At 36.3% G+C, this 11,945-nt stretch overlaps 1 protein-coding gene across 3 annotated transcripts; it reads right to left on the minus strand.

The window, feature by feature from the left end:
* Positions 1-1,745: 1,745 nt before the first annotated feature.
* LOC131164340 (nuclear poly(A) polymerase 4-like) lies at positions 1,746-11,721 on the minus strand. 3 transcript variants are annotated; one of them, XM_058121455.1, is made up of 12 exons: positions 11,173-11,721; positions 11,006-11,083; positions 7,425-7,532; positions 6,288-6,350; positions 6,035-6,196; positions 5,322-5,435; positions 5,181-5,243; positions 4,757-5,086; positions 4,507-4,671; positions 3,322-4,221; positions 2,518-2,594; positions 1,746-2,413 (listed from the first exon to the last, which is right to left on the minus strand). In XM_058121455.1, exons 1-12 carry the CDS (start codon positions 11,302-11,304, stop codon positions 2,389-2,391), a joined length of 2,217 nt encoding a protein of 738 aa, XP_057977438.1. In that variant the 5' UTR covers positions 11,305-11,721; the 3' UTR covers positions 1,746-2,388. The 3 variants fall into 3 exon arrangements, with proteins under 3 accessions (XP_057977438.1, XP_057977436.1, XP_057977437.1); XM_058121453.1 differs by having other exon boundaries at positions 2,514-2,594; XM_058121454.1 differs by having other exon boundaries at positions 1,746-2,416; positions 11,173-11,703.
* Between the last annotated feature and the right edge of the window lie 224 nt (positions 11,722-11,945).

The raw sequence follows: 11,945 nt of genomic DNA on the forward strand, positions 1-11,945 counted from the left end.
TAACACCTAATCACATCTCTAATTGGTACTATGCTAATACTTATTAAAAGAGTTGTCTCTCTATCTAAGCCCGCTCATAAGCTCTCTTAGTCTAAGTTCCAGCATGCTCCACAAAGCTATTTGTAAGGTAAATAAAATAATTGGGTGAGACGTTACTTAGTAAGTAAGTAAGATTATATGACTGTGTCGCTAAGATGACCTTTACTTGTTTCATAATTTTGTACTAGTAAACTTTTAATACTATAATTTCAAAATTGCATTTGAAAAACTGTAAAACATATATAAATTTATGCAAACTGCAACTGTAAATTGTATGTTGTAACTATAAAATGTAACTGTAATACTTGTGTGTATATTCATGTATGCATATTTTTTGGATTATTACAAGTATTGCATTTTTAAATATCATCACATTAATTAAATAAACCTTAAAAAAAAAAAACAATGTATTTCTTTCCATTAAAAATTATTACCAAATAAATCAAACTTCAAAAAATAAAATAAAATAAACATCACAAAAATGTTATTATTTTTATAATTCACCATTTAAAAAAAGTAATGGGGTACAAGAAAGTCAACATTAACGAGGTACCAAGATAAATTCATTCATCTGATAAACCATCTGCGCACATTTCATATTTTCATTCACGTATTAGTTTTTGATTTACTTATTTTTATTAAATAAGAAACTCAAGATTATTTGGGAAAAGAAAATGAAAAATAGTATCCCTTCCATCATGTTTCATCTCAATTTTTCTTGTCATCTATTGAGTTTCAATATCCATTGCTCAACTCATGAAAAACACTTTGGTCATTTATCCTTCTAGTAAGGTGTACTTTGTCCTAGCCGCTATTGACATAAAAGTTCTCAATTTAAAAATAGAATTTCAATTCTAGCAATTGATTTCATATTTTATTCAATCCCTACAACAATTTTCACCGTCACAAGATTTAAGTTTTCCGCCACTATGATAACACCAAATCTCGTTTCGTTAAGCCAGTAACGCAAACAATCAAATACAGTGGTGAAGTCCTCTTAAGTCTTAAAAAAGAGAATAATGTAAGTGTAACAATATAACAAAAACAAATAGCAACCTCAATCTTATTCAAGAAAGAGGATTACAGCCACAATGCGTGCAAAAACATCTCACACAAGTCCCATGCTACCAATATCATATTCATAGAATTTACACCCCTAGTTATCTAAGGTCCGGTAATTGAGAATCCCAATTACTTGACAAGATCATGGCCCAATCATGTTCATATCTAACCAATGTCGAGTAGGCAATTCAACACCAATGTGCCAACTGCTTAACAAGATGGGAGTATTAACATCACATGCTTTAGTTATATCGAAGTAATCACGAATACGACAGCATACAATCATCAGTCTAGTCAAGTTGCCCCGACGGCCTGCCATTAAATGTGCAAACAAAATACTCAAAATTGCTCTTTAACTGCACCTGCATCTGAGCCTATGGAAATGGCATCATGACAGTAGCACTTTCAATTTGTATATGTATAAATTTAAATAAAACATAATTTAGTATGTTAAGTTTTATCATGCTAAAAATCCATGCTCGCAAACGTATGGCTAGGTCAAAATTCTGACCTTAAAATTAAGGGTCTCTGAACCAAGTGCACTACAAAGCTATATTACAATGTCTAAATTCACAAAAATAAAAATCCACAAGCAGGGCAGTTTATTATTTCACACGAGAGAGAGAGAGAGAGAGAGAGAGAGGGATAGGGATTGTAATATATATTATTACAAGGCATCAAGTGTACATAAGAAGGTTGGGAAGAGGACCAGAGGAGAAAAACTGAACCCCTACAACCTCAAATACACCCACACCTCGAATTGTTTTCCTCTGTTCATATAAACAAAAACCCTACGACCCCAACTCCACCTCAAAAATTAAAAAATTTAAAAAAAAAAAAAAAAAACAGAAAGAAAAAAAGAACTCACTCACTCCCGGAGCACTTTTCACACACTCGCAGAGAAGAATCATATGCTCCTTACTGCCCCAAAAAGTGTTAGTAGAGCATAATATCTGCACCTCACTCTTCTGAGAGTGTATGGAGCAAGAGCTCACACCCTTTTTAAAGGCACACAGCCACAAAGCATAATACAAGAAAAACTACACTGTACACGACACAGCACTGTCCACAGCGTTCTTCTTCGAATTGCTGCAGTTGCTTTCCAGTCCCCCACTTAGATCATAACACAACAATGCGCCTGTAAAATAGAAAGAAATGAAAGCCAGCAATTAACATAATGCTTACCTGAACTGCTGGCTTTCAGTCTCTCTTCTGATCTAGCTGATGACTTGATATGGTTCCACAACCTGGTATGATCCAATTTTTCAGTTCGCTCTCTCACCCCTCTCAGGCTGTTGACGTCAGACTCAACCTGCTATAAAATATGAAATAGACAACCAAACAAAGGCAGCAGTATAAAGATAAACATAACATGAAAATTTCACGTAATCGTCTTTAAAATACAAATACACATGCCTTATCACAGGTTTTTGCACAGGTTCTGAGTTCACTCCACCCCTGGAATTCAGTACCATCCCAAGCGCAGCATTTGGCTTCACAAAACACAAAAACACAGCAAAAAATTAGGTGGGCTGGTCAGCAAAAATAATACATGACAGTATAAAACAATCAATATCCACAGACTAGAACTAATAGCAATTCATATTCAGACCAAAGAAATAAGGGTAAGGATTTAACGAAATTGATTTGCTTATGCTGAACTCCATTGTGGGCAAAAGTGGCCTACCAAAGAGCATATTGGCAATTCTGCCAAGAAAAATGGGCTAATACTTCAAATAATAGGGATTTTCTCATAAAGGTATCAAGAACAATGGGCACCAAACACATTTAACAATCACAATATAATAACAATATAGTTCCAAATTAATTTTTAGTATTCATAATACACCTAGCATCCAGAAAGTAAGGTTATTAGCCTAATGGTAAAAGGAGCCAGGGCCCTAAAATCGAGGTTCAAGTCCTACTTATTTGTGCAGGTTCTTCATTTGGCTGTATTGGATCTTGGTTCCCCTTTTCCCCACTAGATTTGACATTTGTTTGCATTCATTCTCCTATTGTTCGATCAAAAAATTGCACCCCATACCCATCGGTTGACCTCACGCAATCCTATTAATTGGATTAACTGAACAGCATATAAACTCAGCCAGAGTAAGTCTCCAAAGAATGTAGAAAATGGAAATAAAAACTAAAGAAGCAAGCAATTTTGTAAGGAAAATAAAAAACAATTAAAATAAAGGGTTGAGAACTTAAATCCAAAACCTCTAACTCTTCCTGCAATCCATCCTGGAATGCTCCATTGCCATTTACACAACCATTTCCCAGCAAGTTCGCATCTGCATCACATGAATGACCCTGCAAAGATCCCTGGTTGTCACTTCCTTCAGCACTCTCTGTGTTCCCTTCTCTGCTAGCTACTGTCTCAAATCCAGCATCTTCAGACGAACTGACATCACTAGTAAAGTTTGGCACGACACTGGAGTTTGCGATGATTCCAGCCTCCACATTTTCAATGTGCTTTACCTGTTTATCTGGTTCAGCAGGGGCAACATTGGACACTTCATGTCTTTCCATTTCACCAATGCCAACACTGCATGCTCCATTCACATCAGAATCTTCCTTTACTCTGACAAAGGTTGGTGCCTGACACTCCGGAGATGTACCAACAACTCCATGGCTGATAATTTCAGGAGAAACTGAATCCCGCCTTTGTGGGCTAATAGAAAGTCGTTTTTCGGATTTATCTTGCTTTGCATCCATCCCTTCAAAATCTTTTTTCCTTTTAAGGCGCCTCTCCCCAGACCCAGCTCTTAATCCATCACCATTTTCTTGAATTGATTTTTCAGCCAGCTGTTGACCTGTCATCCTTGGTGGTCGAGGTCGTTTGTAACCATCAGGAAAAACGTAAGAAGGAATCTGCTTTCTACGGACATGAGAAACATAGATTTCCATCCCTGGTTTCCAAAACATGTACATATTTACTGAATGCCTGAACTCGTCGACCGTCCCACGTATATCAAACTGCTGACCTTCCTGAATAATCTCTCCCTGCTTCCTCTGCAAACCCATAAAGAAGGCACAATGGGAGCACTGCTTGGACGTATCCACATAATCATGTGGGTAGGGATGGCACTGCAACTTCCCGTATGTATCTCGCTCTATCTACAAATTTTATATTGGATAACAAGTTAAAAAATAAAATAGCACCATGAATTATAGTTGTCTTTATATAAATTTTATAGTTCATATAAATAAAAAAATTTAGTATGCTAAATGTTGAATAGGAAAGAATTGGTAAATTTTTGACAATTTGGATTTTTTTTCTTGTTCTTATTTAAAATCATACACAGAACAATATAGCTATAAGCCAAAGTTTTTTATTTTATTATTATCAGAAAAGACCAAAGTTTTGCTCTTCATTAACAATCCTAAAGGCAGAGATATTACCATCAGAGTCAGCTGTCTAAGCCGAGATTCCACCCAGCCTTTCCAAGCACGCAAATCATCAACATCCTCTGCAACAATGTCAACTTGCAGGTAATTTTTATAGCTTTCAAAGAACAAGTATGGCTCAAACAGCACATTCCACTGGGCCTTGTTCAGCTCTATCTCCTGAATGTAAACAAAACAAGGAGCAACAGGAATATCAGTAGTCAATTGTACAAAAAAGAGAAATGTAGACTCTCCATATTCATACCTCACAAATCCTGTTACCATATTGAAACTGCTCCATCATGACCCTGAGAGTACTGGTTGAGACATTGTAGCTAGAATTCATGCAAGGGTAAGCAGGTGTTATTATTGGCATGTGATGAGTCCGATCCTTAGGATTTTTACGAGGATCCCAAACAGAAAATCCTATTTCATCCTCTTCTATTGCACACAGCATCACAGGGTTTGGCCAACGCCATAGTGTATAAACTCTGAAAAATCTGGACACTAGCATACTGGGCACTGCATTGGGATAAAGCTGGCACACTCGAGCAACAAGAAGCGCCCAGTTTACGCCACCAAGAAATCCAGTAACCTGAAAATCACATAAAATGGAAGATGAAAAGGTCTCTAAAAATTCAAGATACCAGCAAACAACAGAAGCAAAGCAGGAAAAGAATGCTACTTACATTAGAATAGACACCACGCCTTTTGGCCCAGAATTTTAAACATCGGAGTGTTGTGCAAAAATGCTACAATTTGCAAAAAGAGCTTAAGACTTCAGAAAAAAATAAAGGTAGCAAACTATGGCAATCAGTTCAAATAACTACCTCAACATTTGGAACAAGTTTAAGAATTTGATCTGCAACCCTGCAGCCATTTAGACTCCGAACAGTTGGCTCATCAACATTGTACAACACAGACAGATGGGAGATGTCCAAGTCCTGTTGATAAATTAGTTATCAAAGAATAATTCTAAAAAGAAAAAAAAAATAGACTCCACTAGATTAAAAAGTCCAAACACACACACACACACACATCAGTCCACCATCAAAAAAGGATTTATGACAGCGACCTCCTTCAACCACAATCCAGCGCATCCATTAGAAACCAGTCCAACATCATAATCAAATTGGAAATCACTCCTAGACAAACAAATTATAAAGAAAGACAAGCTCTCATTGGTTTATCAAATTCAACCCCGGAGAGGGATAGACCACTACCACTTGCAACAAAAACAAAATGTTATATGAGAGCACAATTTACTACAGAAGAAAATCAAATGATTAGTTTGAGCAAGCTCATACAAATATATTCTGAAATCACACAAAAGTGCTTGCAAGCAGAGAAGCAGGAGACCTCTTAAGTCGCAAAACTAAAGAAAAAATAACTAAATTTGTAAACTCTCAAGCCATAGTTAACCAGGTAAAAGAAGACAATTTCAAGTATTATTTTGCCATTTCATAAAGGCATGCTAAAAATCTGGATAGCAATCAGTTAAGCAGAACAGAATACAATAGTTAAAAATTTTTCATATACTTACTTCAGGTACAACCAAGAGAGAGATACTCGCATAAAGAAGATCAATTGATATTCCTTCAAACTTAAATTTCATTACTGGAACATGAGCATCCGGAACAGGTTGTAGTTCAGTAACTTCTTCCATCTCCGCAAGCATGTTATGCAATATAAAGAAGAAGTCTTCCTGATAAATATACACAAGTTATTAAGATATAAAGAATGTTCAATGGGTTCATAATGTCAATCAATGATAGATTCTTAAATTCAAAATTTACCTCCCGATTTACATAAGATGGCCCAATACATAAAGTGTCTATATCAGCTCCAGGACCATGTACCTGTCAAAAGATTAAGCTTCTGTTAAGATCTTCAGCATGAAAAAAAATATCATCCACATGGACAGTATTAAGGACAGGGATAAAAGGTGGTGCAGTAAAACAAAAATGACCAATGCCCCACACCCTTGCACCTCATAAACCCAATGCAATTCCAGTAGGAAGGAGGAATAAAGAATGAAACAAAGAACAAAAGAAGTTATTATACTCCTCCACTCCAAGGAACTTAAGTCACATTCTCCATCAATATTAATGCATTCCCTACATATTTTGAGAATTGGGTAGATGTACCTCTGGAATTAGAAAAGAAGTGGAAACAGAAACTTGGTGAGCAATACATTGACATGATGCCTAGAAAGAACCTCAGCAATATACGTTCCTGCATGTTCTAACCAAATTGGTATCTCACCATGCTACACATCATTTTGAAGAGTACATTTGCACGTTTCAATCAACAGGCATTAGTGTTGACTAAATAACAAATAGTAGTATAGTAATCAGAATCAACTTCAGAGACATGATGCCTGAGATCCCCAACCAAAAATCATCCCACCCAAATGTATTTGCATTTACTTTTATTCCTCCATGACAAAAAATTGAAAATTTGAATGAGTCAACCTCTTCTCTCTTCATTTTTTTGGCATCTAATGCAAGTTTATTTGCATTTACTTTTATCCCTCCATAACAAGAAGTGAGAAATTCTCAGCAGCTAAAATAGAACAAATAAAAAAAATCTCTTTCTGTAATCGATAAATTCTGCATTGAACAAATTTTGTTTCCAAACATGAACAACCTCAATTCAACTGTTTAGAATTTAAACTATAATACAAAAATGCTCCTAAAGAAATTCTATACAAAAAGATAACTCTACTCACATCGGCAATCTAAACCTCTTAATTATTGTAAACTTTGTATAATCATCTATCAAAAAACCAGAAAATGCCCTATGCAAAAAGAAGCTATCAAATTGACATCAGAACTTGTTTATCACTGTTAACTTTATACAGTTATCTGATTATAATTTTGGACGAAGAAAGCTTGCAAGTGCACAGATAGAACAAACATAAAAATAATTACCCCAAGTCGATAAGAGCCAAAAGTAAATATGACAGCATTGGCATCCTCCACCATTTGATCAGTGTATCCTCTCAAGCGCGTAAGTTGCCTAACCCAATCCTTTGCAATCTAGCATATTTCAAAGACCAAAATAAATATATGTCAATAAGTAGCTCAGAACAGACCATGTAAGAGTTTTAACATGGATGGCTACGTGCAATATACAATGGACTTATCGAGTGCAATGCGCACATGTCAACTATATCAAGAGCTTAATACAGTATATTTAAAATCATATATTGTGGGCTCAACTAGGTGCATACAACAACTGTGATTTCAGGCAATCTAAAAATTCCTCGTCATCATTACTCTATTCTAAGCATAATATAAATGAATTTTTTGCCTATATGCTCAGTAGCAAACTAGACTAACCCAAACTAAATGTTTTTTACTCCCCACTTGCTTCTTCCATGCATGTACTAAATAAAGGTGTTAATAAGACCCCCCCCCCCCCAAGTCACCATACAGATACTTCTTACCTTTCAAACCTGTAATGTACCATGTAATCTCTCAATCACAATGCAATCTTCAACCAACAGGTGCCAGCAAAAAGAGTGGCCTAAAATGATTACAATTTACAAGTATACAGGCACACCAGATCAATTTGATTTTAAACCGTGAAACAACAGGAGGCAAGTAACGTGAGATCAAGCAACACAAACTTCCGCAACAGGAGTGTCAAAAAAGCACTTACACTCACAGATTCAGCTGAAAATAGCACAGCTCTACAGCATGGTTTTAACTTGTCAAATAGGACAAAATTTGAGTAATGAGGGCTGCTTTGATGTATCCTATTATAAGATCATTGAAAATGGACACTGTTGTGCATAAGCAGGCTGATTTTCCTTTGAAGGAAATTTGGAGGATTAGTACTTCCTCTAAAATGGCTTTTCTTGCAAGAGGAGCAGTGTGAAGAAAGACATTCACCAGAGAAAATCCTCAAAGGGTGTTGATACCATGGTTAATTGATGCTACACGTAAAGGTCAAGCTGAAATCATGCCAACGCCTTTTGTTTTGGTGTTCTTGGAAAAGACACTTAGGGGCTACACTTGTTCAACTGTGAGAATCCATGTCGCATATCTGTTCAAGATAGGCTTTTCAGGCTTCAAAGGGTGAGATCCAAATAAAAAAAAAACAAATAATAATCCTCAATGAGAAAGGGAAATCAGAAATCTTTTGGGGGAAGGATTCTTCTATCCCAGTGCTTAAATAGATGGTAATAGATCATGATATTTTACCAACTAGAAAAAATATTGCAACATGTTTAATGTTTTACATCTAAAGGCTTCCAACGCTTGGTGCTGGCACCACCCTGGTACCTTCTACTTAATGATATTTTTCTTTTTAAACAATTAGAAAATTCTCAACACCAGACAGCAAACTCCACATGCTCTACGCCGCATTTTTCTTTTACAAGCAAAGGATCCATTAAGGGCACCAAAAGGATGCCAGCTCAGTGCAAACAAAGAGAATCATGTAAAAACTCGACACTAAACAAAGAGAAAATACATATAAATTCTTCATTGACTTGTCCACTATGAAGCACAGACAATGAGCAAACTATCACAAACATGAGGCATGATAATCTATGAAAGAGTACAGCAGAGTGCCAATGGATAACAGCAATAAATAAATATAAATTTATATATCTTCTCTCTAGAAAACATTAAGGCCATGCTTGGGATTCTATAATGAATCAAAGGAAAGGGAATAATGGAAGAATGGGGATGAAACTGTATGTTTGGGATAATGGGAAAATCTCATAGGCCAACCACTATGACATAGAGGAAATCCCAGTCAATATTGTGACTTCATGGCAATACATGATAACAGGAATCCAGGCGGACAGAATGGGCTTGTCATTACAAGAACCAAAAATATAAAAATACCTCCAGGCATCCTAATGATTCTGATTCCCATGTCAATGATTCAAACACAGGAGGGGGGGAGTGAACTGTCATCTCCTCAAATGGAGTGACTATACTGAATCAATGATTCCCAACCACACTAGATTCAAAACGAGTTTCAAATGTAACGTAGCATGGAATAAAATACAAGTGGAGCAGGCTTCCCAAGAATTTACAAACTAAATCCATTATGGAATGCAACAAAGATGCTACTGAAGAGCAGCCAAAAAATACCTTATTTGATGAATGCTGTTCAATAGGTAGAGACAGCTACACCATATGGGGTAAAATAAAATGACTCTCTAGTAAGATTCTCATTAGTAATAATCAACTCACCAATATAATTTTTATCTGTTTTTAGGAATCTTCATCAAGTAAATTTTGCTTTAAATGTTAAATTTGGATTCATCGATTCATCAAATTCATGCACAGCCTCTTAATCATCCAACCATCTAACAAAGCAAGATGCCATTTGCATAACTAAAGGGGAGACCATGGTTTTAAAAAATAATAACTGGACAGCTGAGGCTTGTGGAAGTTGATAAAATCGTAACTGATAAGAGAATCTTTGGATTCTGAAAAAGGGGGAATGTGATTCATAATTATAAGTCATCGGCACCTTTAATATAGCTTCATGTTTTTTAATACCCAAACCTCATTTAGTTTTTTAAAATTTAAACCACCACCAGTACCACAACTAGTAAACTCTGATAAGGTTGTTTTAAACAAACAGTATTTAAATTCCCTAAGGTGAACCATGAATGCATTTTTTTACCAATTCTTACTTGTTTTCAATGCACTTTCAATTTTATTAGACCAATTGTTATGCATCAAATATCAATGCATATTAGCCAACATTGAGTTCTATTAGCTGGCCAATGCCACCACCTGGAAATATGGCAATATCAGCATGTCTGAACCAATCAGCATTTCCAAAAAGGATCAATGTGCAACAAATTCTTCAAACTTTTATGACATCTAGCAATAAATCAAAGCCCTTATGTTCCAATTGAGGATTCGTACCCATCATTATTGAGATTCCAACTTCCTTTTCCCTGGAACTTTTAGACACAACATTTGATGCCAAACCAGGCTGAGTAATATATTCTATTATTTTCAGTATCATCGGTTTAATATACACAATTGCAATTGGAAAGCATGGATTCTAAAAAGGAAATTCAGAGTGTCCCACTACATCATCAATTGATTGTGCACCATGAAAACTTATAATTGAAAAATATTTGGTCCCATATAAATTTTTGGTTCATATAAATAAATTTACAACTTCACCATTTCAATAGTTCACTAGATTCAACTTGTACATCTACTCAACATTAAGTTAAATTTCATTCAGAGCTTGAACGTTTCTGCATGCAGCTGGATAAGCACTAAAAAAAATGCAATACTCTCTTGACTCTGCATTATATTTTCTTCATAGAGTTTTAACAGTAGCAATTCCAACATAGTTGGGTCAAAATTTCTCTGGCTATTATAAAAAATTGAAGTCATCCAACAAGGAGATCTTAGAACAAGTTTTATTCTTTCTCTTTTCAAGGATTCCCCAACTTTTGGAAAAGAACAAGGACAAGTTCTCCCGGTAACACAATTCCGCTACATAATAAAAATGAAATTACCTGCTTAATCCGCCCAAGTACCACTTCTCTCTTAGCAGCCTCTTCCTTGCTCTCATAAAGCCCCGCTTTAAGCAAATACTTGCACATACAAAACAAATTTCAGACCAAACACCTCTCCACGCACCCAACAAAAGAAATAATCTTTACGAAAACAATAGATAACAAACCTTCTCTAACTCCAGATTTCTCAGCAAATCTGCTTCGCTAGGCCCCGCAGTGGAAATTGGTTTCGTCACACCGCACTGCTTCGCCAACGGCTGAGGGGGCGGTGGGGAACTTGAAACCTGAGTACTCGCCATGCCGACACGAACAAAGTCCCAAGACCAACCTAAACTTAAATTGATCGGACGCGGAGACAGAACGGACCTGACGCTAAAGAAAAACCGAAACTTTGCCCGGAAAATCCAAAAGAACGCAGAAAAAGAAACCCTAAATCGCAAAGAGAAACAAAGTATCAGAAAAGAAGGGGAAAGAACAGATCTAGAAATCGAACCCTAGAAAACAGAATGAGACGAGACAGAAGATCTGAGAGATCAGAGCGACGAAACCCTAGAACTGCAATGGCGGTGAAAGAGAAGCTCCATAGAGAGAGAAAGAGAGGGAAGGGGGTGGGGCAGAGGAAGTCTAGAGAGAGAAAGAAGGGGAGAGAGAAGAGGAACGAGACAGAGGAGCGACTGCTAAGAAAGAGCGGAGGATGATCTGTATCGGCAGAGACTGGTTTTTTCCTTTTTCTATGGATATTTTATATTCCCTGGCGTTTCGTAGAAAACAAATACGTTTCTCACGCTGGGACGCGTTTCGATCGGTTTCTGTGAGCAAGAATACGTCACTTACCTGGGCTTCAAAGCAAGGTGCAGGGTCAAAGTGGCTATGTGCACATGCACCCCCCCAAAAAATCTTCCTTTAAAATCTATATATTTCATTATGGAAATATAGATAA

Source organism: Malania oleifera, chromosome 9 (genome assembly GCF_029873635.1).
Source record: "Malania oleifera isolate guangnan ecotype guangnan chromosome 9, ASM2987363v1, whole genome shotgun sequence".
Classification (NCBI taxonomy): Eukaryota; Viridiplantae; Streptophyta; class Magnoliopsida; order Santalales; family Ximeniaceae; genus Malania; species Malania oleifera.

Coding starts and splice junctions, on each gene's coding strand:
- LOC131164340 (XM_058121453.1), bottom strand. CDS start 11,304: ATGGCGAGTACTCAGGTTTCAAGTTCCCCACCGCCCCCTCAGCCGTTG. Junction 6,351..7,424: donor TTGGCTCTTATCGACTTGGG/GTAATTATTTTT, acceptor ATCTTTTGACAG/GTACATGGTCCTGGAGCTGA. Junction 6,197..6,287: donor CATCTTATGTAAATCGGGAG/GTAAATTTTGAA, acceptor TATATTTATCAG/GAAGACTTCTTCTTTATATT.